The 25,142-nt window shown below is 38.1% G+C and overlaps 1 protein-coding gene across 3 annotated transcripts in view; it reads right to left on the reverse strand.

Annotated features, from left to right (window-relative positions):
- Positions 1-1,010, reverse strand: part of REEP3 (receptor accessory protein 3) — a 75,542-nt gene extending 74,532 nt beyond the window's left edge. For all 3 annotated transcript variants that reach the window (XM_037062688.1, XM_037062687.1, XM_037062689.1), the window contains exon 1: positions 669-1,010. In XM_037062688.1, coding sequence (XP_036918583.1) covers positions 669-700 — 32 coding nt within the window. In that variant the 5' untranslated portion in view covers positions 701-1,010. The remainder of the gene's footprint in view (positions 1-668) is intronic.
- Positions 1,011-25,142: the final 24,132 nt, after the last annotated feature.

Below are 25,142 nucleotides of genomic sequence, written 5' to 3' on the forward strand. Positions count from 1 at the left end.
CTAAAACCGCTAAATTCTGGAATCTGGGAGAGCAGGAGGGTGTCACCATACAACAATGAGCTCCTTTCTCGGTAAACTCTAAATCACGAGGCAACTGGGGCCCTTCCCAGGGATCTGAGCTAAGACCTGCCTTGGGTTTTTAGACAAATCTCTCCTCCTACCACACGTGACCGAATGGCAATCTGCAGCCGAGACACACTTTGCAACGCACCATCCGCGGGATACAAAGGATCGGACCCGTACCGCTGCTGCATCCTCGGGAGGATCGCAGAGCTTGCTACGCTCAGCGTCTGTGGAGCCTGCGCAAGGCGCCGCTGCAGCCGCCAGGCGCGCAGCTCCCGGCGGTAGGGCGGTGCCCCGCAGCCCAGGGAGAGGGAGCGAGGAGCACGCATCGCCCTGAGCTCCTTGGCTACCCGGCGTGGCGGGAGCAGGGCCGCTGGGCCACACGCTGTCCAGACGCAGCCACAGGACCCTCGTCCACCACAGGGAGCCTCGCAGCGACGTGGACTAGGGTAAGGAGGCCGAGGGCCCCCCCAGTCCCCCGGGAAGGCCCGAGGCCCGACAAACCCACCCCTGCTTAGGCCCGGGCCTTCCCTTGTGGCCCCTGGCTCTCCCCGCACTTTCTCCGGGCCTCACTTGGACTAGGGGGGGCTATGAGTAGCACTTACACCACAGCTCTAGAGATCATCCAGGACACCATCTTTCCGGAGGTTTGAACCCCACCTCCTGAGTGGGTGGACACGAGCAGTGGACGCGAGCGGGGCGGACCAGGCCACCAACAGCAGGCTGTGTGCTCGCCTGCTCCCTGGAGCCGAGCTGGCGCCCTCGCCCTCGCCCTCGGGAACTGGGCCCAGTGTATGCGCCTGGCGGCCGAGTTGGGAGACCGTAGGTCTCTCGCCCGGTCTCTAGCCGGTCCCCGCCTTTTGGCGGATCCGCCACAGAGCCAGCCAGCCCCGCCCCTGCGCTCTGCTGATAGGTGGTGGCAGCTGCGGCGCGTTGGCGAGGCCTGGTCTGGTCCGTGGGGATCTGGGGTCAGGGCTGGAGAGACCCCAGACCCCTGTCAGGGCCGGAGGGTCTCTTAGCCTGACTTTGCTCTACAACCCCGCCCCCTCCCTAAGTCCCTGGGACGTCCCCCAGGCGTGGAGGGAGGTAGTGGCAGGACGCTGAGGAAGGGGACTTGTATGTAGGGGTTGTCTTTGCATGTGTGAGAAAACAGTAGCAGGAACTCTGTCAGATTGAATTGCTTGGACCAGGCCATAGATTTTGAAGAGGCAAAATTTTGACTTGTGTTTAGCCACATCCGGTGTCCCTAAAGTACTTCCTTTTGAAGGAAACATCAGTAGGATACTTGCACAGCCCTTACGGTGTTACAGGATTCTCAAGGTGGTGCGTGATGCAATGCGGGGAGGAGCAAGGAGGAAAGCCTTGGGTTTCATGCTTACAGCAGTGGGTGTAGTGTTGATAACACTGTCCTGGGCCTTCTAGGGCACATTTCCATCACAGCATCTGCAAAGCCTGTTTTACAGACACATGTTCGAGCCTGCCAGATATTCAAAGTAAAGCTGTGCCTAGGAGTTCTGACCTGTCCTGCTATTTCCAGCTGTCTGTTTTTTGTGAGGTTGGATTATTGTGTACACTTTTGCAGTTTTTGCAGATAGCATAATTCAAGAGGTAGAATTTTAAAACTTTTTTTGGTGGCAGTATCAAACTGAAAAGTTGATTTAAAAGTTTAATCTTACATATTTTTTTTCACTTAAGATGAAAGTGAAAGATAATTCTAGTAGTCAGATGGTATGAAGGATAATGGATGATATGTGGGCCTTGAGTCTAAAATACAGGAACACAATAATAGTTTATTTGGTGACTGTACCATAATTTATTCTATTTGTTCCTCAGTTTCCCCATGATAAAAAGAGCCTAATAATATTGTAGGCTACCTCTTGCCCTGTAGGGGTGACATGAGCAATGCTAAATAACACGTTTAAAAATTTCTCAGACTTGCTTGGAAGAAAATCAAGGACACATATAAGATTAAGATTATCCTGAGTTCTTTTGAGTTACCAGGTTCAATAGATTTAGTAATATTTTGATTATTTAAGAAATGAACTCAGATGCTGTTTTTTTACTCTTAGGTCCTTTTTGTTTATTCATAATAAGAATATTTTAATTTTAGGGGTCTCGTTAATGAAAATTTGCATTTGTTCAGAATCCTATATTTGGCCATCATTCAGGTTTACTTGGGGATCAGGTGTGCCACATAAGCACCTGTTTTCTGGAAACTCTTGTGCAATAAAATTAAAAATCATTTCAATGACATTTGAATCTCTCCATGAACAGGTCTTGAAATGTTTTTACAGCCCGAATTTTTACTGCCTTCCCAACCCTTAATCTACCCTTCTCCTACCTCTCTTCTCTGAGCCAAGTTGTATTTTCATGCTCAGTGACTTTCCCTGGACTTCATTTTTTTTTTCTTGAGTGATTTGCTCCCCATTCTGTGTCAGAATCCTTGTTTTCCCGATGTCCTGTGCTATGAATATGGCCTCAATATTCCTCAGGGAGAATTATTCAGAATTTTCTCTAGGCTCCCCTAATCTATTACTTGAATTTCTATTTAATACCTGTGTCATTCTGCTTTATAGTATGGCTGTTTTCTGATGTGTAATCTACTGGATGATAAATGTTTGAGGACAGGTTTGGTGTATTAGATATCTTCGCGTTTTCCTAGTGTCTAGAATAGGGTAATTGCCTAATAAAAGTTTAAATAATATTAGTTGCTCTCTGAAGTATCACAACTTTACAGAATTTCAGTTTTGTACAGTAGAAGTCTTTTAAAGAATGTCTTTCTTGTGTTCTTAACCTTGGGGTCATCATTCAGAATATTAATTATTTCACTGCATCATAATACAGTAATGCTTTTAGGGGGTGCTGAGATATATAGGACTGCTGGCTGCTCTCTGAACTGTCCTAAGTACCTGTGTGTTAAGTTTCATTTTGTACGTTTCTTATATCTTCAGTCTCCCCCCCTTTTATGTTACTTTTTGCTGTTCTCTATCTAAAATAGCCCCCTTCTTACTTCTTGGTATGCCATGTGTTGGAAACCACCTGCCACTGCTATACTCGTGTTGTTACATTGTTGAGTCAACCTCACACCCCCCAAAAGCCTAGGTAGTGTTTGTATCTGTTTGATACACTGGAAACTGAGGTTTAGATAGCTCACTGCCAATGACCACATAGCCCATAGGTAACTGGCACTCTAGGCCATGCTTCCTAAGCATTCTTTACATTATACTGTGATAGTTGAATTGTGTCTAAGGTAGTGGGTCCAGGTGGGGAGTGCCCTCTCTGGGGAAGTTGGGAGACATTTTAATTTTTGTATTTTTGTTTGGAATGACAGGGGCTAACTACCAGCATTTGATGGGTTAGGGTCCAAGGATGCTATACTTTTTGTGGTGCATGGACCAGTCTGAACAAAGAGTGTCACGATGTCTTGCATGGTTTAGGAATATCCTACCTGACATTTGTGTATTTATTTGTAATAATCTGAACCTAAAACCTCCATTTTACATATAAACTCATGAATTTTTACTGAGACTGAGTTTTCCATTGTTAGTTTTCATATGCAACTGATGTATGAAAGGAAGATTTGTTTCCTTCACAACTTGACCAAGAGTTGTTGACAGTTTTGGAAAATTGGATCACAAATAAGTTTGCAATTGCAGCTACTAATTAGCATTTATCTATGAATTACATTTAAATGTCTTCTAGTTCAGTTTTGTTTTAGGATTAATATATTGAAATATATTATGAATTATTTTCATTTTTCTTTTCCATTTATATTTTACTTAGGCTGTATGGATTTGTTTGAAGTTATTTGTGAGTATATTGTTACTAATTTCATTTTAGGGTAACAAAGCAGAAGTTGGGAAATATTTTATGGAAGGGGAACATCAAATCTGATATGGTTAAGCATCAATGGTCTAAACTTAAAGTGACTTCAGCTGGGGAGGAACCTCTCGTGGAAAGTGCTTAGATTTCAGTAGTGGGTGTTTCTAGTCTTTGTGTGTTGGGCTGTCTCTTGGGATATTTGAGATCTATTAGTAGATGTCCATTAAATAAGTGCTTCATGGTGTAAGGCAAAGCTCTAAAAACAGCTGGACAAAAGGAAGTACATTACATGCTGCCCAGAACCTTTTGAAATGTGATCTCATTTGGCATACTTGAGATCATTTCCTATATAGAAGATAGAAAATTATTTGTTTAAATACTGAATGTACATACGTAGACATATACATGTACCCACTAGTATTCATTTGTTGTGCTATGAAGTGCTTCCTTCATGTGTTCTGCAAAGACAATTTTCTTTGGATATTGAGTAGAATCATGGTAGGAGGTCACCTATTTAGGGTATAAGACATTCTATCAGGAGGCCTATTCCTAATACCAGTAACATGCTGTTTGGCAAGTCAATCTATTTCTTGTTAAATCGGCATGATAATGTTATGTAAATAAAGTGCAAAGGGTTGTGAAAACTTAGATAATTAGTCTCTATTAAAACAATTGCTTTCTTTTCTACATCTGCACTTAATATTCCTGGGGAATATGTGGAGTATGCATCTTCTACATTTAAAGGGGTTTATTTAAAAAGAAAAGAGTGTGAAAGTACCCAGAAGAGCAGGTAGTGAGAGCGGAATCACATGGCACAGAGATAGCATCTAGCATCTACTCTGTGTAATTATTAATGAGTATGCTAATGAGACTAAATACTAGGTCACCCTCCCATTTTTATTGGAGGAGTCTTTTTCAAGTGCTTGAAAATATTTTTCTATTGAAGAAGGGCTAAAATTACTAAATAAGTTTACATTTAATAGTTGTTTAGAAAAGTGTGAGGGAGGGGGTCTTAAAGAGAATGACTTAAAAGACAAAACCTGTTCTTTTTCCATCTGCTGTCAGCCAGATGGATATTGCTGCTGTCGTGGCTGGTCAGCATTATGGTATTATGGTTACAAGAGGTCACATTTGGCATCTTTGACATTGAAGTCAAATTATAAAGAAAGAATATTAAAAATACAACAATTGGATTGCAGTAGAATAGAAAGATTAGGTTCTGAATTAAATATTTTACTATAGATAGTAATAGAAAAAATAGTTACCAGCTAACAATGAAGAAAGCAAAATATGTCCATGATGGCTGGATCTATGAAAAACACATAGTAAGGAATCAAGCATATCAAAGCTTCTTATAAATATGAGATAGTAGTTTTATTTACAGCAATTAAGGATTTAGAAGAGCTGGTTTTCCCCCTTTAAGGTAAAAAAATGGTTTTTGGTTTATGTTAAATGGCAGAGAAATATCTAGCTTTAGACATACTTGAGCACTTGCACTATTCTTCATTTAAATTAGACTAGGTTAGTGCCCAGTTTCAAAATCAAGATAGAGCTATGATTTCAGCTGTTATTCAGGTGCATATGGGGTTACAGTGTAATTTGCAGAAAGCTTCAATATATGATGATTCCAGCATGTCTAGTAAGCAAAACTTTAGTAATTTTTTACTGATGTTTTTGAGTGGTAATTCAAAGTACATGAAATAAAATTCAGAAGGGTAAACAATGAAAAGTTTGTCTTTTATTGCCTGTTTTCAGCTACTCAGTTCCATTCAGAGACTTTGTAACCAGGTGTTTTGTTTTGCCAGAGTAATGTCTAGAAACAGACTCAATACATAGGTATTTTGTTGGGAACCGCCCTTCCTGGTTTCAGAAGTCTGTAATCCCCTGTGGCTAAGGTTGAGTAAAGGACCTTGGGACTGTAAGCCACTTAGGAGACAAAACTTATCCTCCTTGTAGGGGCACCACCACCTCTTCCCCCTTTCTCTTCACCCTGCTTGGCCCTGGGTAGATGACCGGTTAGCCAGTGACTGGTGACATTCCTCAAGGGAGGGGATGATCTAAGACAGGCATGATCACAAGGGGGCCTTCAGAGAAGGACTTGGGGGCTATAGAAAAAGAGGGTGATGAACCCTTGCCCCTTCGATTTAACATAACCTGAGTCCTCATTCTGTCTGCAAGAAGTCTCCTAATTTCTTGGCTGCCTTACTTCCCCTGCCTGACTTAAGCCTGAAACAATGATGAAAGTGGGTGTGGCCCTGTGATGGAAAGAGCAGGTTCCCTAGGGCAATCAGGCCTAAGAAGGAATGCATAAAATCCTATGAAACCTGCTTTGCTAATACCCTCAGTTTAAATGATAAGGGTCCAAGCAGGAAGTGAGTTTGTTCCCCAAAGTTTTATCGCCCTTTGACTATCTGACCCTGACTCAGAATAAGCCCGCAGAGTTCTTCCAATGTTATCTGTTGTTTAATCATTTCTGCCTGACAGTGGTTTATGAGCTTTATGTATACATCCTGTATCCCCATGCAGATTGAACCCAATAAAAGCCTGTTAAGGTAAGGATCGGGGCACTCTCCTCTGGAGAGGGTGGTCGAGGCACTCCGAGGCTTTTTCCTCCTCTTGAGAGAGAAGCCAAGCCATCCCTTTTCCTCCACACGACTTGGTAGTCCGTGTGAATTTATCTCATCTCATCCATAATGCTGCGGACCCCAAGAGCCAAGATCTGTGTCAGTATTTAGTCTAAAATAAAGGTGTAATTTTACATCAGTTGGAACATGGTGGACTGACTTAGTAAACATTTTGTGACAGCCAGCCACCTATAAAAAAAACTGAAGAAAAAGGAATTTCTACTGGATATGAAATGCAAATGTATAAACTAAGGTGCTATAAAAGTGTAAAAAGAAAACATAGGTGAAGGTAATCTTGGTAGAAAGGTCTTTCAAAGCATGCCATAAAATCAGAAACCAAAAAGGCAGATTTCATAAGCTTGATTGCATAAGAACTTTAAATTCCTATGCTCCCCAAAACAATATAAGTAGGATTTTAAGACAAATGACAAACTGGGAAAAATACATGTAAAACCAGACCAAGGGTTGTTTTAATATACAATGCACTCATAAACACCATTAATTAAAAATGTATGTCAAAACCTGAATCTTTTCTTTCCTTAAGAAGGAGCTTAGAAGTTGCCACTTAGTGTTAACAACAAGTAAAACACTGAACAAATTAAGTAAACCAACAACTCTTCTTAGATCCTTCATAGAAATGATGTTACAGGAAAAACTGCTGCCCCCCAAATTAGAAAGAGAGGCAGAGAATCACAATTTACTAGAGCAAAAACCTCCGCAGGAACCAGTGCTAGGGTAGGGGATGGGAGTTATGGCCAGGGTAGGGAAGAGGAATCATTTCGTAATATACCCAAGCATTCTGCTTTTCTTAATAAGGTGGGCCCTCACGTGAAACTATTTTGCTACAGTCTAAATTAGGTGGGGGAAGGGAAATTCTCAACACTGGCCAGCTCTAGCTTTCCATTTGGAGGAAGGGAAAAACCCAATTTGAGCCCCTCTTGCCGTACATGTAGGGGAAGGGAAATACATAACTCCTATAAGGCCTCCACAAGGCCTATTTGCCACAGTTTTGTTTACTCAGTGCATCATGTCTACCTTTCAACTATAACAAAATTACAAGGCATACTAAAAGCACAGCTTGAAGGGACTAAGCAATCATCAGAACCAGAGTCAAGATATGGAAGGAATCTTGGAATTGTCAAACCAGAAATTAAAAACAAAAAATCATTATTAATATGTTTAGAGTTTTAATGGAAAAAAATGGACAGCATACAAAACTAAATGGATATAGTAGGCAGAGAGGTATAAATTTTAGGAGAGAATATGGAAAGTTGGAAAACAGAAATGAAGAATACCTTTGATGTGTCCATTATTGTGTGTGACATTGCTCAGGAAAGAATCTCTGAGCTTAAGAATATGATAATAGACTACTCCAAAACTTAAAAGCAAAGAGGAAAAAAAACAGAACAGAGTATCCAAAACCTGGGACAACTACAAGGAATAGAGGAGGGAACTTTCTCAAGTTGTTAAAGAACGTCTATATAAAGCATAATTAATGTTAAGAAACTAGAAGTGTTCCACTAAAATCAGGAATAAGGCAAGGATGTCCCACCATTGCATTTCAACATCATACTGGAGATCCTAGCTAATGTAATAAGACAAGAAAATGAACATAAATTATGCTGATTGGGAAGGAAGAAATAAAACTGTCTTCGTTCTCAGTTTTATTTCTATATAGATCATCTATATAGAGTATCCCAAAGAATAAACAAGAAAATCCCTGGATTATAAATGATTATAGCAAGTTGCAGGGCACAAAATTAGTATATAAAAGTTAATTGCTTTTTTATATATAATTGGTAAACAAGCAGAATTTGAAATTGAAAGCACAATACCATTTATTTTAGTGTCCCCCCAAATGAATTACTTAGGGACAGACTAACAAAATATGTGTAAGATCTCTATGAAGAAAACTAGAAAATTCTGATGAACAAAATAAAAAAACTAAATAAATGGAGTGTTTTTTCATGCTCATGGTTGACTTACTACGTAAAGAGGTCATTTCTGTTCAACTTGATCTATAGAATCAGTAAAATAGCAATCAAAATCCCTGCAAATTTTTGGATATTGACAAACTGATTTAAAAGTGTATATGCTGAAGCAAAAGACACAAAATAGCCAATTCATATTAAAGCAAAAAAATGAAGTCAGAGAACTGACACTACCTGTTTCGAGACTAAATATAAAGCTATTTTAGTGTGGTATTGAAAGAATAGACAAGTAGGTCAATGTGATAGAATGGAGAGCCCAGAAATATGACTTTTGACACAGAGGAGCGGAGGCAATACTTTAGAGCGAAGATGGTGTTGTCAATAAATAGTGTCAGTATAATTGCTTATCTGTATGCAAAGAAACGAATCTAGACATAGATCTTATGCCTTTCCCAGAAATAACTAAAAATGTATCATAGACCTAAATGTAAAATGCAGCACTCTAATAAAAATCCTAGAAGATAAAACAGGAGACAACTTAGGCGACCTTGAATATGGCAATGAGTTTTAGGTACAACACCAAAGGCATTATCCATGAAATAAATAATTGATAACCTTGACTTTATTTAAATTAAGAACTTCTGTTCAGTGAAAGTCACTGTCAAGAGAATGAGAAGATATGCCAGAGACTGGGAGAAAATATTTGCAAAAGGCATTTGATGAAAGACTATTGTCCAAAATATACGAAAATACTCTTAAAACTTAATAATCAGAAAAAAAATCATGATTAAAAATGATCAAAGGTCCTGAACAGACACCTCACCAAAGAAGATACACAAATGGTGAATCAGCACAAGATGTTCAACATTACGTATCATAGGGAAATGCAAATAGAAATGAGTTATACTTATTAGAATGGCCAAAATGTAAAATGATAACACCAAGTGCTGACATGGATGTGGAGCAACAGGAGCTCTCTCATTGCTGGTGGAAATGCAGAATGGTACAGACCCTTTGGAAGAAAGTTTGGCAGTTTCTTACAAAACTAAACATGTACTTACCTTGTGATTTAGCAGATTCAGCAATCACATTCCTTGATATTTAGCCAAAGAAGTCGAAGACTATGTCCACACAGAAATCCATATATGGATGTTTATAGCAGCTTTATTCATAGTTGCACAAACCTGGAAACAACCAAGACATTGTTCAGTAGGTGAATGGACAAACTAGAATGTTACCCTAAGTAACATTCCAGACAATGGAATGTTACTTAGGGTCAAAAAGAAATGAGCTATCAGGCCACGGAAAGCCATGAAGCAACCTTGACTGCATTTTACTAAGTGAAAGAAGCCAATCTGACGAGGCTATGTATTGTAGGAGTCCAGTTATATAACATCCTGGAAGAGGTAGAACTATGTAGACAATAGAAAGATTGGTGGTTGTCATGGGGTTAGGGGTGAGGGAGGGGATAAAGAGGCAGATACAATGCATGGACTTTTGGGTGGTGATGATATGTCAGTATAGGTTCATCAGTTGGAACAAGTGTACCACTGGTGGAAGATGTTAATAGTGTAGGAGGGTGTATGTGTGGGGGGCAGAAGGTGTATGGGATTTTTCTGTAAACCTAAAACTGATCTAAAAAATGAAATTTATTGAGTCGTGTCCTCTGTTTGGCTCAAAGAAACTTATGAAAGTTTTAAAAAAAGAAGTTTATTAATGAAAAAATAAATCTCAGTAGAAAGATGCACAAAGGCAATTTACAAAGTAGTGCAAGTGACCAGGATGTACTGTATTCCTAGCTAATCTAGAGGTATGAATGGTTCAAGTTCAGAACTGGGTCTTGTTCATGAAGCATAGTTCAATACCAAAAGTTATTAAAAAGTAATTCCATTTGTCCTCAAACAGCATTAGAGAGAATTTAATTCATAACCAGATTAATAATTCTTGTATGCTCCTTGGTCCTCATTTTTCTTACTGCCATGGAGCTTCTTATGTGTCAAACTATAAAAGGCTTTTTCCTCAAATCCAGGTAACATGGTTGCTTCATTCCCCCCACCTACAAACATTTCTTACTTTTTCCTCTATTACAGTGACCAATTTAGTATTGGTATGGCATTCCTTCTTAGGAAGGGGAAATAATAAGTGGAGTGAGGAGGGCTGTGGACGTTCATGTTAATAAATTTTTTCTAGGTCACTGAGAAATATTTTGTTTCATTGATTATTAAGGAAATACAGACACTTCTTTTTTCTTACTGCTAAATTAGCAAGTATGAAATAGAATTTTATTGCTTAGTATTGGTGTAGATGTATGGTACTCTCAAGTCCCTATTGAAAAATTGGGGGGAGAAATTTTACACATTTTTATATTTCTGTTGATGCCAGGTCTTTGTTTTTGAGTACCACTTCTAAGAATGTATCCCAGGCCTTTGGTTCAGTGTGTGTGTGTGTGTGTGTGTGTGTGTGTGTGTGTGTGTGTATGTAGAGGGCGGGGCCCATCCAGTATGTGTTTAAAAGTTCTGTTTTTGTCCTCTTTCTGTTACATTCTCAAAAGTTACTCCATGCCATAGTATCTCAGACTTGTTTGTGCGATCTGTATTCACATCACCTGTGTGATGCTTCTTAAAAGAACAGATTCTCTGTTCTCATCATATACAAACTAAATCAGATTCTCAGGGTAGGGCCCAGAAATCTTTTTTAAAAAGCTCACCATAATTAGATAATATAATTATACTGTATGGCAAGAGGCAGACTATTATTTCAAACTCCAAAGTTTGTGAACTTCTTTGATCAAGCTCCAATCCCACCCAGCTCTAACCCAGGAAGGACTTGACCAAAATACTTGTACAACCCTAAATCTTTGAGTTTTCACTCTTTTTACCTTGAAATTTCCTTATATTCTTGATCACTCTTCATTAAAAAATTATTATTTCACTCCTAGTTAAAAGAAAGATCATGTACCCTTTTGGTCAAGGAAGCTTTGACCCCTTTTTCATGCTTCTTTCCTGACATTTCGTGCTCTTTCTTCCTACCACCTTTTTTTTCTGTACTTTATATTATGTTTTTGAGATTTATCCTGGCCCTGGCTGGTGTAGTTTAGTGGATTGAGCACGGGCCTGCGAACCAAACAACTGAGGTTCGATTCCTAGTCAGGGCACATGCCTGGGTTGCAGGCCAGTTCCCAGCAGGGGATGCACGAGAGGCAACCACACATTGATATTTCTCTCCCTCTCTCTCCTTCTCTTCCCCTCTGTCTAAAAATGAATAAATAGAATCTTTAAAAAAAAGATTTATCCTGTTGTTACTTTGTGACTGTAGTTCCTTGATTTCTACTGCTATGTGATACTCCATTATATATACAGGAAAATATATTGTATATAGGTATATATGTATGTGTGTGTGTGTGTGTGTGTATATATATATATATGCACAATATATATTTTTTCATTCCATTTAAGGATATTTTGGAAGTTTGGAATTTTTTTTGGCTTCAGCCAAATTTGTGAAAGTTTATTTAAGGTATGTAATATGTAAAGCATCATATTTAGAAAATTGTAGACACTCTAAAGTATAATTTCCTTTTATTACCGTATATTTGATCTCCTTTACCCACATTGCCCTCCGCTTCCCCCATAACTACTATCCCTCTCAGCTGGACTACTGCAAATCTAAGTTTTCTAATTGATCTATTTCTATTCTAGACCTGTTACATGTACATTCTGTTGTGTGCATAACAACCAGAGTGGCCTTTTTAGTACACAAATGTTAGGACTTTTGTTTATTGCTTAAGGCCCCTGACTAATGGCTTTCCTTGCACTTGAATCAAACTCCTGTGTGAGCTGGTCCTTGCATGCCTTTGCGACTTCATCTGATACTCTCCTCCTGGCCCACTAAGCTTCAGCCATGCTGGCGTTTTTTCTGTTCTCATAAATGTCATCCTATTTTCTGTATTAGGATCTTTACTGCTCCAGAATGGGCAACTCTTTTCTCTGGATTGGCTTCTTGATGCCATTCAGATTCTAGGATTCCCTCCATTTATTACCCATTCTAACCTAGTCACCTAATCACTATATTATCCTAACTATATTATCCTATTTTAGTTCTCTGCAGTAGTGCTAACCACTGCTTTTGCCCTTGTTTTCTGTAGCCTCTTCTACGCGGAAAATAAAGTCTGTTAGAGCAGGAATGTTGTCTTTCTGTCTTTCACTATTATATTCCAAATACCTACAGTAAGTAGTTGTTGAAATATTTTGGATTGTATTAAGTCTTTTTTTAAAGATTTTATTTATTCATTTTTAGGGAAAGGGGAAGAGGAGAATGAGAGAATTATCGGTGTGTGGTTGCCTCTTATATGACCTGTACTAGGGACCTGGCCTTCAGCCCAGGCATGTACCTTGACTGGGCGTTGAACTGGCAACCCAATGGTTTGCGGCCTGCATTCAATCCACTGAGCTACACCAGCCAGGGCCTTTTTTTTTTTAAGATTTTATTTTTATTTATTTTTAGAGAGAGGGAAAGGAGGGGAGAAAGAGGTAGAGGAACATCGGTGTGTGAGAGGTACATTGATTGGTTGTCTCTTGCACATACCCCTACCAGGGACCTGGCCCACAGAGTGAGAAAATGTGTCCAAAGCAAGTAAAATAGGGAATAAAAGCTAAGAGTTATTGATGATCTGATAATGTTATCATATAATAAATAAAAATAACTTACAAAGATTCCAAGTAAATGAATCATACATTGTTTCATTCAGGGAGTTGGGGATGATGAGCTTGTGAGGTTAGCTGTATAATGTCCTATGGATTCTGAGTGGTTTAATCTAGCCAGGAAAGAAATAGGTAATGAATTTATACACTGGGTGTGATATTACACTTTTTGTCAATAGGCTGCACATAGCATTTTATAGAACGTGTCCTAGTCAAAATCGATCATAATACAATGATCATTTAAGAGTGTTGTGATGAGAATGTGGCTTGTAGCAAGTGAAGTGAAACTAGCAAGGAAACAGAATAGAGTGATGATCGTGAGACCCAGTGTGTGGCACTGGTGGAGTTAGGTACTTTTAAATCCGTCAGAATGATCCAGATCGCAGAGAGAGGGGCTAGGATGGGGACTCAGGGACAGTATTCTTAGCAACTGCCAGAAAGGGTTGAAGAAGCAGAACTAGGCATTTGGACAGAGCTTAAGTTGGTGAGCAAGTAGCCAGGAGAATGAGAGAAAGAATTGTCTAGGTTTCACAGCAAAGAATAAGTGTTGGGTTAACTTCCTCTACCTTCATTCAGTTCATCCTAGTGAGAAATAATCTCAGTGTTTCCTAGGCCTGGCACTGGTAATAAAAAGCAGCTGGTGGATTATGCATGTGCCGTTTGGAGGGATGAGGGGCTGGAGTGAGGGTGGAGCAGACATACTATTTCTGGGTACAAACATTTTGGGGCAGAGAATCAGATGTTAGAACCATCACAGACCATTGAGGTGACAAAAAAGAGTTCTTAAATTGTTTTGTCTACTGTGAATTCCATATTACAAAAATGTTTTTCCCCAAAACCTTTAATTATTAATGATTTGTCTCTCCATTTTAAAACAAGGACTGTGATTAGAGCAGCATATGCTACCCATACTGAATTGGCGTAAGTTTAACTAAAGGAAAAAAAAAACCTCCACAATTTTAGAGACCTTTTAGAGACCTCTGGCATTTTGCAGTTAAATGGTTATTTCATTTAGACTTTTCAAATATTAAAAATGACCTGTGGCCTTTAGGATGAGACCTTTGGAGCTTGACTGTTGACACTCTTATTTCTCAGGCCCTTTGACATCAAATCTTTGTCTCTTAAGATCTTTGTTATTTTGCATAGATTATTTAGCTCTAAGACTTAGTTGTTCCATCTGCAAAATTAGTATAATGATAGTACCTACTTCAGGAAGTTATTTTGAGGATCACATGAGATAAGCACTGGCATATTGCCTGATACATAGTATGACTTCAGTGATTATTAGCCATTATTCTAATTACTGTTACTGCTGTTTAGAGCTATGCAGCTCATATTCCTGAAATTATATTACAGATTATGGATTTAAAGACTGATCTTTTTAACCCCCAGAATTGATTCCCTCTTCTTTAACCCCAAGAAAGATGGAGTTGAGCAAAGAATTTATTATATTGGCAGTCATAGGGGCGGGGAGAAATGAAGAGCCGGCAGGTTTCTAGAGTCTCCATCCTATACACAAAACAGCTGTTCTTCATTCACAGAGCACAGGGTGAGGGGGTAACAGGCTTTAACTTCTGTAGTGAGTGGATTACTGAGGTGCCATAGTGAACTGTTGGAGATATCCCAAAAGTTAAAAATGGACTTGCCTTTTCACCTAGTGATCCCACTTTGGGGAATATATCTGAAGGAGCCCAAAACACTAATTTGAAAGAGCGTAAGCACCCCCGTGTTCATTGTAGTGTTGTTTACAATCACCAAGATATGGAAGCAGCGCAAAGTGGCCATCAGTAGATGAGTGGATAAAACAACAGTGGCACATTTCTACTATGGAATACCACTTGGCTGTAAAAAAGAAGAAAATTTTACCCTTTGTGACAGCATGGATGAACCCGGAGAACATTATGCTAAGTGAAATGAGCCAGTTAAAGAAAGACAAATGCCATATGATTTCACTCATATGTGGAATCTAATGAACAAACTCAACTAACAAGGAAAGTAAAGACAGATTTCACAGATAGAGAGTAGGATGATCCCTAGGGAGTGGGGGAGGGCTGAGGATGGAGGGATCCTTTGCTTAGTAGCCAACAAAATGGCTACTCTCTTTTTCATTATTGCCAAACTCAGTGACAGCTATGCCATTAGTTGATTGTTTTGTTTCCTGGACTAGTTTGGAAACTTGCTGAGAAAAGGAAGAAGGTATAGTCTGTGTGTGTGTGTGTGTGTGTGTATCTGCCATTCTTCCTTAATTCATACTTTGTGTGCAAAGAAAACATTCTTAAGTTATTTGTTTCAGCTGTTTGAGACCTTGAAGGTTCAGGAGCTAGCCTCTTTAAATTTTATTTATTTATTTACTCTAAAAATATTTTTATTTGAACCATTTAATTTCTTTTCATTCAAAATTGCAACATAAAATATGAGGCAAAGGGAAGCTGTTCTTCAAGAACTGGTTTTTAAGTTTTTACTGGTATAATGATCCTTTCAAGCCTGGAGCTACTAAACGATGAGAGAAAAACTTCATTTCAAACTGGCTTGGTGTTATGCGTGTGGGGTAGCAAAAGCTGGTTGCACAAATAGTTTCATTTCAAAACGGCATCGACATGTAAATTAGACATTATTTGGGAATGACTAATTTCTGGTAGATTCAGTGCAATGTTGTGCTAATTTTTGCATTTATTGTGAACCCTATTTTAATACTAGAGGTTAATTTTTTACCACCAAAAAATGAGAATTAACAGCTAACTACTAAAATAATAAGTTTTGAAATTCATTCATCAGTATTGCTTTGAAAAGATATCCCTTAGGTTAAGAGAAAATCTGACTTTATCCAAATGTAATTTTAACTGAAATTCTTCAGACATCATCTACTCTTGGTTTGATGAGTACTCTTCTTGTTTGACCTCAACCATTTAAATGCCAGTGTTTCTCAACTCTTTGGCTAAGGGCAACTTTTTTTCCTGCTCCTGTGCACACAAGATTAGTCAAAACAATTCTGCTCAAATCACTCTTGACTGCACTAACTCTTCCTGTTGTCAACAGGGATCCTTTGTTCACCATGAGCCCTTAATTCTTACACAACTATTGCACCTTTGCTGCTTTCCTGTCTCCTTCAGTGATTACACCTAGAGGCCATCTAAGCAGGAAATGGGAGATTTCCAATTCTGCAAAGATCTCAGCTAAAGCTCCAACTGCACCAAGTACCCGCTCCACCATTCTGTCAGCCCAACACAAAGTGGGGTCAGTTTTTGTTCCAACTTAGTGAGATCCAGGAACTAGTAATTTTTATAATTTTATTTAGGCACGATTTAGAATTTCACCTGCTAGGAAGGCTTGTGCGTAGGAGTAAGTCACTCACTTAGTGAAGATGAGCATTTTCCCTAAAGTGTATGGTGACTCCTCTGCTCTTTTTTGCAACAAGTGCATAGTTCCTCTAGGGTGCCTTTGCTGCATTTTGTAGGCCGCGGTAGATGCCATCATTTCATTTCCAAATTTGGGCATGTGTGAAGTGTCCAGGAAATAACGTTAAGGCCCAGCTTACTCACTAAATATTTGTTGACTGACTTTTATCTCTCCAAGGTGAAGAACAATTTTACTGTACTCTTGTATAGAATAATTCATAGTCAGTGGTTGCTTTGACATTTATCAAATGTTTTTGGATTCCTTTTTCTTTGTTCTGAATGCTTCACTTTTTTCAATCTATGTCATATGAGGTTAAGTTTAGAATCAATTTTTAAAAATTTCTCTAAGCTTTTGCTCTGAGCTTTTTCTAAACTGTGTACTCTTTTCTAAGTACTTAGGGCTTTTTAATCTGGTTCTTATTCCAGTGGTATTCTCCCAATTTGCAAAAAAATCTTGTATGACTTTAAAGCAGAAAACTGACTTCATTTATACTGACTTAACTTTTTAAAACCATCTATTTATATTTAAAAAATAACTGCTTTATTAAGATGTAATTCACATGCCATGTAATTTACCCAAATAAAGCATATAGTTCTATATTTTTAGGCATATTTATAGAGCTATGTAGCCATCACCATGATCAGCTTTAAAACCCCTTAATCATCCCCAAAAGAAATTCTGTATTTTTAGCAGTCACTTCCCCATCATATTAATGGAATCATACAATATGCAATCTATTGTAACTGGATTCTTTCACTTGACAAAATGTTTTCAGAGTTCAACCATTTGTTGCATGTCTCCATATTTCATTTTTATTGCTGAATAAAATTCTATTATGTGAATGTATAGCATTTATCTAATAGACATTTGAATTGTTTCCATTTTTGGCCATTATGAATACTGATATGAACATACATGTACAGGTCTTTACATGGAAAAACATTTTTGTTTCTCTTGAGACATAATTTTTTTAAACTAAATTAGCCTGTGAGCTAATTTTTCTCATAATAAAAATTTGCTAGCCCTGGCTGGCGTAGCTCAGTGGATTGAGCGCGGGCCTGCGAACCAGACGATCGAGGTTCGATTCCCAGTCAGGGCACATGCCAGGGTTGCAGGTTGGTTCCCTGCAGNTATGAATACTGATATGAACATACATGTACAGGTCTTTACATGGAAAAACATTTTTGTTTCTCTTGAGACATAATTTTTTTAAACTAAATTAGCCTGTGAGCTAATTTTTCTCATAATAAAAATTTGCTGGTAAAGGAAAAGAAGTGTGCTGTTTTTAGAAAAATCTTTGTAGGTGTTTTAAAATTCTATCCACCCCTTTATCCTTATATATTACTTAGCTTTTGCTAGGTTTGCTGCAAAACATATCATTTTAAACTCCAAGTAGTTTACAACAATAAAGGTTCGTTTCTTGCTTGTATTACATGTTGATTGCCATTGATTGGGCTCTGCTCCATTTCTCTTCTCATTCCAGGATTCAGGCTGAAAGAACGGCCCCTACTTGGGACAGGCTATTGAAGGAAAAAACAACAAAATTGACAAAAACATGTACAAAAAGCCTTTGCTCAGAACTGGCATATGTCACGTTTCTGCTCACATTTCATTGGCTTAGGCAAGTCAATATGGCAAACCTAACATTCAGGCAGGGAAATAAAATCTGACTAAAGGTAGGCACTGCAAGTCACATGGCATTGGGTGGGTGTGTGTGTGTATATATATATATATATATACATACATACATACATACATACATACATAGCCTTCTTACATTGAGGGAGGCAAAGATGATTAGGAATAAAAATTCAGGTTATCACACCTCAGAAGAAAATAATGACACGTATAGAGGAAAGATAAAGAAACATGGTGGTGAGCTGATTGAGCTTCATATATTTTGAATTCAAGGGAATATCCCATGACTTCAAAATTAAGGGTAATTTCTAGCAATAAGGATAGCTTACTTCAACAATACTAAAACCCGGAGACTCATGTAAGAGGATGAGAGTAGGGGGTGAGATATCCTATAATGTGTCTTAGAGGGGAGGTTGCTTATCAGAGGTGAGAAGAGACTTACTCCTGTGTGCAGTCTTTTGATCAGTCTCATTCCCATCATGACAGCCCATCATAGAGAACGTCCTTCTGTCCAGGCACATCTTTGCTACTATTACTTGGGACACTGAGCCAGGTAGAAAACTTAAGCAAGTCTACTTTCATTCTACGTATGCTTTCCTCCCCTCACCCCCCCAACCTTTTACCTCTACGAGAGGTATCAAAAGAGCTTTTATTGTCTGCTAGATGTCATGTAAATACTTAAGACAGGGATTTTCTGTCTTGACAATTCTTAGATCTGGCTACTAGCTGACAATTCTCCATGAGATCTCCATTTCTGTGATTCTCTTCCTGTTCTAGTTGTTAGTTATTTTTTGTTTTTGTTATTTTTAGGTTCAGTTGTTGATAGTTGTGAGTTTGTTGTCATTTCACTGTTCATGTTTTTTATCATCTGCTTTCTCTTAGATAAGTCCCTTGAATATTTCATATAATAAGGGCTTGGTGGTGACCAACTCCTTTAACTTGACCTTATCTGGTAAGGTCAAGTTACCAGATAAGATAACACTTTATCTGCCCTTGCATCCTAAATGATAGCTTTGCTGGATAGAGTAATCTTGGATTTAGGTCCTTGCCTTTTATAACTTCAAGTACTTCTTTCCAGTCCCTTCTTGCCTGCAAGGTTTCTTTTGAGAAATCAGCCGACAGTCTTATGGGCACTCCTTTGTAGGTAACTGTTCCCTTTTCTCTATCTGTTTTTAAGATTTTCTCCTCTTTAATCTTGGTTAATGTAATTATGCTGTGCTTTGATGTGTGCTTCCTTTTGTCCAACTTCTTTGGGACTCTCTGAGCTTCCTGGACTTCCTGGAAGTCTATTTCCTTTGCCATATTAGGAAAGTTCTCTTTTATTATGTTTTCAAATAAGTTTTCAATTTCTTGCTCTTCTTCTTCTTCTTCTGGCACTGTATGATTTGGATGTTGGAATGTTTGAAGTTGTCCCAGAATTTCATAAGCCTCTCCTCATTTTTTTGAATTCTTGTTTCTTCATTCTGTTCTGGTTGAATGTTTGTTTATTCCTTATGATCCAAATCATTGATTTGAGTCCAGGTTTCCTTCCCTTCAATGTTGGTTCCCTGAATATTTTTCTTTATTTTGCTTAACGTAGCCTTTGCTTTCTCTCCATTTTGTGACTATACTCAACCATTTCTATGAGCATCCTGATTACCAGTGTTTTGAACTGTGCATCTGACAGGTTGGCTATCTCTTCATAGCTTAGTTCTACTTTTAGAACTTGAATCTGTTCTTTTATACAGGCCAGATTTTCCCCCCACTCCTGTTACATTGAAAGGGGCGGAGCTTTAGGTACTTGCAACCCATGTCGCTGGATTGTGGTGCTGTCTTTGGGGCAGGGGTCAGAGAGGAAGGGAACAGTGCCACTTGCTTTGCTCTCATCTGGCTTTGAGTCACTTCCCCCACTACTCACAAGCACATTGGGCCCTTCTGGTACTGATTCCTGGGTGGGTGGGTTTTTGTACATTCTAGGACCCTGTGGGTTTCTCCATCAAACTCTCCTGTGAAGCTGGGAGTTTCTCTCACTGCTGCACCTCTCACAGATTTTTACAGCCAGAGGTTTTGAGCCTTTCTTTTCCCACACTGGAACCCTGGGATGTGCAGTCTGTCTCACTTCCCAGTTTTTCCTCCCGGTTTATCCACAAGGAAATGTGGGACTGCCAGCCATGGCCTTGCCACACATCCTTTCTGCCCTGGCTGCATGTCTCTCCCCTTCCTACCAGTCTGGATGGATGTTTCTTCTTTAACTCCTTGGATGTTGTACTGCCGTCCATACAGTTTGATTTTCTGGCAGTTCTTGCTTTTGTTTTTAAATTTGTTTTTGTCACCCTGGCTGGTGTAGCTCGGTGGGTTGAGTGCAGGCCTGCAAACCACACGATTGCGGTTCGGTTCCCAGTCAGGGCACATGCCTGGGTTGCAGGCTAGTTCCCAGCAGGGGCCTCATAAGAGGCAACCATACATTGATGTTTCTCTCCTTCTCTCCTTTTCCTCTCTAAAAGATACGTAAATAAAATCTTTAAAAAAATTTGTTATTGTCTTTCTTTTGGTTGTATAAAGAGGCAAAGTGTATTTACCTACGCATCCATCTTTGCTGCAAGTGTCTATATTTTTTCTGTTGGGAAAAAAATGTTTGCTTGAGTTGAAGTAAAAACAAGGTCTGTACAACAGGGTTCTGTTTCTTAAGTTCTTTTAATCTGAAAGTTTCTTCTTTCTCCCTCTTACCCCCATCTCCATATACCTTTTTGTTGAAGAAATTAGGCTATTTATCCTAGAGTTTCCATCAGTTTTGATTTTGCTGATGTGTACTTGTTGTATCATTTAACATGTCCTTCTGCACCTGCATTTCCTACAAACTGGTAGTTAGGTTTAAAGGCTTAATCACATTCAGGTTTGAGTTTTTTGGCCAAACTCTCCCTTAAGTTGTATTTTTCCAGTAAGAGGCATGTAAGATTTGTTAGTCATCGATGGTCATTGCATAGATCCATTGCATAGGGGTTGCAAAATGGTGATTTTCCTTTTGTTGTCATTCTTTCCTGACATTTAATAACCAAAATATTTTTAAATAGAGAAATTTTCCCTTTTGAATTGTGTCATTTTGAGATAAATTTTAAATAGGAAAAGAAGGATAAATGCTCAGTTTTTACTCCTATTTGTCAATTTTGAAACTAATAAGTTGGTTTTTTAGGATCCTCCAAGGATGATGAAATAATAATATTTTTTATGAATTTGGGAATTTTAAAATATTTGGTGTTTTAGTTCTTTATTGATGTTCTTTACTGGTCATATTGGCCAGTAAAAGACTCCTCAAGTAGGCTCTTATATTCTCTTGACATGACTTTAGTAGCCCTGGACTGCTTCCTTGTTTTTTGGTACGATAAGACATCCCAGGGTCATCTTTAATTGTTCTGGACCTAGAATCAGCCATTTGCTCGAAGAGCTTGGGTATTTAGAGACTACGATCTGGGTGTTACAGGTGTACTTTGCTACTTTGTTTTTCAATGATGAGATCTAAGAAATAAGATTTTTTCTTAAGATTTTATTTATTTATTTTTAGAGAGAAGGGAAGTGAGATTAGAAAGAGGGAGAGAAACATCGATTGGTTGCATCTCACACACACCTCTATTGGGGACCAGCCTGCAGCCCGGGCATGTGCCCTGACAAGGAATTGAATCAGTGACCTTTTGCTTTGCAGGATGATGCTCAACTAAGTCATGCAGGTCAGGGCCTCTTTTTTAAAAAATTACTTTATTTTTTTAATGTATGGGGACTGTGCTTGGCACTTGGAGAAACAAGTGAAAAAACAGTGTCCTGTCTTTGTTAATAATGAAATCAGAGTGTTATAAATACTAAAATATTTGGCTTTGGTATAAAAGCTCATAGCAGGCTCATCATACATAGAGGGAAGATGGCCATCAAGGAAGGTTTCCTCAAGGTGATAGCACATGACCTCAACTTTGAGGAGTAAAGAGAATGTACTCTTAGTAGTTGTCTATTTAGGCCATATATATGGTATTCCTTTGTCTTTGTGCAAGTGACCCAACGAGTATGAGCCTCAGTTTTCTCATTTATAAATTTATAACACTTATCAATATACATTTTATTTCTTTTCAGGTTTTCTATGTTAGTAATAATATTGCAAGAAATATCAACGTGTGTATATTCTTATTCATTTGTCTGTGTATTTTATTTTTATTTATATTTTTCATAGTTTAAAAATTTTTTATTTATTCTTAGCGGGGAAAGGAAGGAGAAAGAGAGGGATAGAAACATCCATGTGCAAGAGATACATTGATTGGTTGCCTCTTGTATGTCCCCAACTGGGGAACTGGCCTGCAATCCAGGCATGTGTCCTGACTGGGAATTGAATGGGAAACTTTTCAGTTTGCTGGCCAGCACTCAATCCATCCAGCCAGGGGCCAATGTTTTTTGATAGGACGAGATTCCTGGAGGGGGAATTGCTGAGTTCAAGAATGTGTACATTTCAGAGTTTGTTATATATACTGCCAAATTGCCATTAGAAAAGGTTATTTATTACAATTTACAACTTTTACTAACAGGTAAAATGCCCATTTCTTCATACCCCTAACAATAAAATCTTAAAACTGAATTACTTTCATTTATTTGATATCACATTATTTTGATTTTTTTTGCACAATGTCAAAGTTAAGTATGGTTGCTTTTGAAAAGTATAGAATTAATATGACATTTTAAATTTAAGATATACTTAGCACTTTTGGAACCCAGAAATTTATTTTATAATGCAGCTTTGTAATTCTTTACTGTGGATCAATAATTTTCCATATTTTGAAAAGTAATGCAAAGTCAAGATACCCAGAAATCATTTACCCTGCTTTCTGTCAGTTACAGAAATTCCTGATTTCTCATTTCTCTCACACATTCTTTCTTATTTTTGCAGTGTGACCTAGAGATCTGTATTAGAAAGAAAACATTCCTAGAGTACTTTGGGATCCTTCTAATTTTACTAGCCTTTCCACCTTTATATGACTTAGTCACTTCCTTTTGTAGTGGTCATTTGTGTGGTCTGTGAAAATGGGTGTGACCATAAACTAATATGTGTGAGAGCAGAATATTTATCCTTACTTCTTTAGGTGCTGTTGAATTTATAATTTTAAAAATCTATATAAGTTTTGTTTTGGTCTACTGAAAATAGCTTGTGATTTTTGTGTAGGTGTCAACCTAGATTTTAATAGTTTGTATTTAATTTTTTTTGCTGTAAATACATAATTTCATCAAGTCTCCATAAACCAGAGAATTTTCTTGGATTATGAAAGGTGTTGAAAAAACAAGACAAGGGGAAATAAAAAAAAGAAGGGAGAGAAATTGAAAGAAATAAATCCAGTCAATTTTAAATCATCTTTCTTATTCCCACTTAACTAGGAAGCTAACACTTTTATCTCACACTTTCCTTGAAATGCAGCTGTTACCTTAGACTCATATTTTAATCAGAACCTCACAGCTAAAACAATGTGGAGACTTTAGTTAATACTGGGGCTATTCAGGCAAAACCATGAGTTATTTTTCTGAATTATTTTTAATTGCTTTGATCCCTCTCTACCTCCTACACCAGACCCCATTTTTGACTTGCAAGTTTCAGCTTGGTGAATAAAAAAAGGGTGATTTTTTCCTTGCATTTTAAATGATTATTTATATTTAGTAATTAACATTTTTAAAATGATGTAAATTTTTATTGTAGATGAAGACTTCCTTTTTTATGAGTAACTTTGTTAGACTTTGTTCATTTGGAAGGAAATTTTATTTGAAGAATCAGCTTGCCTTTCAAAGAAAAAGGTAATTATTCTATGTGTTATTTAAAAATAAACTGTGTAAGGGCAAGGAATTTTTGTTAGGTTGGATTTTTTTTCCTTTTTAGTTTAGAATGAATTCTCCTTTGTGATGACAAATAGCTGTTTTCTGAAGTTGGCAAGAAAACTTCCTCTTGGGACTCCGATAGAAGTGTTGCGGCAGCTATCTGATTCAACTGTTTAGAAAGCTCTCCGAGTTTCCTTATTTGTCTGGAAAGAGTCTGGAGCCCAAACCTGCCTTTTCCCCTGAGGAGGATTGTAGCTCTAAGCTGATGTGGGAACAACCATGATTTTGTGGTGACAGTGTGAAGTGAAGCAATGCCAAGGCATAAATTTGAGTTTTGTCCTCCGAAGCAAATCTTCAGATGTAGTAAAGAAGGGGCTCTTTACGGTATAGAGAAGCTTGGGCAGCATTTACATCCACATCCATCTTCTTTGGAAACCAAGAGAAAGGAGAGGAAAGAAAAGAAAGCTTCTCCTTCTCTCATTCTTTTTTATTTATTTTAAACAGCCCACAACCAAACTGAATACTGTATGAGAGTCATGATACAATAGAAAGGAGGGTCAAGAGGGTAGGTGCAAATTCCTCCTTATCAAAAAGTAAAATTGTAGGTGTTTGTATAATATTTTAGTGAATACTAATTATCTTATATTAAAATATCATATAAATATCAAAGTACATGACAAAATTTTTTAATCAGATCGAATAGAGGGGAGAAATGTGTCAGTAATTAAAAATAATTGTGAGAGGCAACAAGGGAAAGGTGGCTATGAAATAGAGGAGCCGTAATTGTAAACCGAGGTGAGAAAGGTAAGAGAAAGATGGAGGGAAAGCAGTTGAGGAAAAGAGCAGCTCCACTTTTCTACATCGAAGGAGTAAATTCTTCTCTGCCTACTTTTGGACTGCCCTGTGGGAGGGCTCACACATGAAGCTGTGTGACCAGTAGGCGAGGAAATTTAACAGCTCAATTGTCCGTTTTCTTATTTCTAGGGTTGTAAACTGGTACTTTATCTGTAAATCATGCAGTACAAGTGTCTTGCAGGTGATTAGTGTTCAGTAATGTTAGCCTTTGTTACCATTACTGTTGTTGTTATTAGTACCTTTTTTATTCATGTATTCAACAAAAACATTTACTGAACCACTGCTTTGAAAGTTGATAA

The sequence above is a fragment of the Sturnira hondurensis genome, unplaced genomic scaffold (genome assembly GCF_014824575.4).
Source record: "Sturnira hondurensis isolate 20B ecotype Veracruz unplaced genomic scaffold, ASM1482457v3 Scaffold0014302, whole genome shotgun sequence".
Classification (NCBI taxonomy): Eukaryota; Metazoa; Chordata; class Mammalia; order Chiroptera; family Phyllostomidae; genus Sturnira; species Sturnira hondurensis.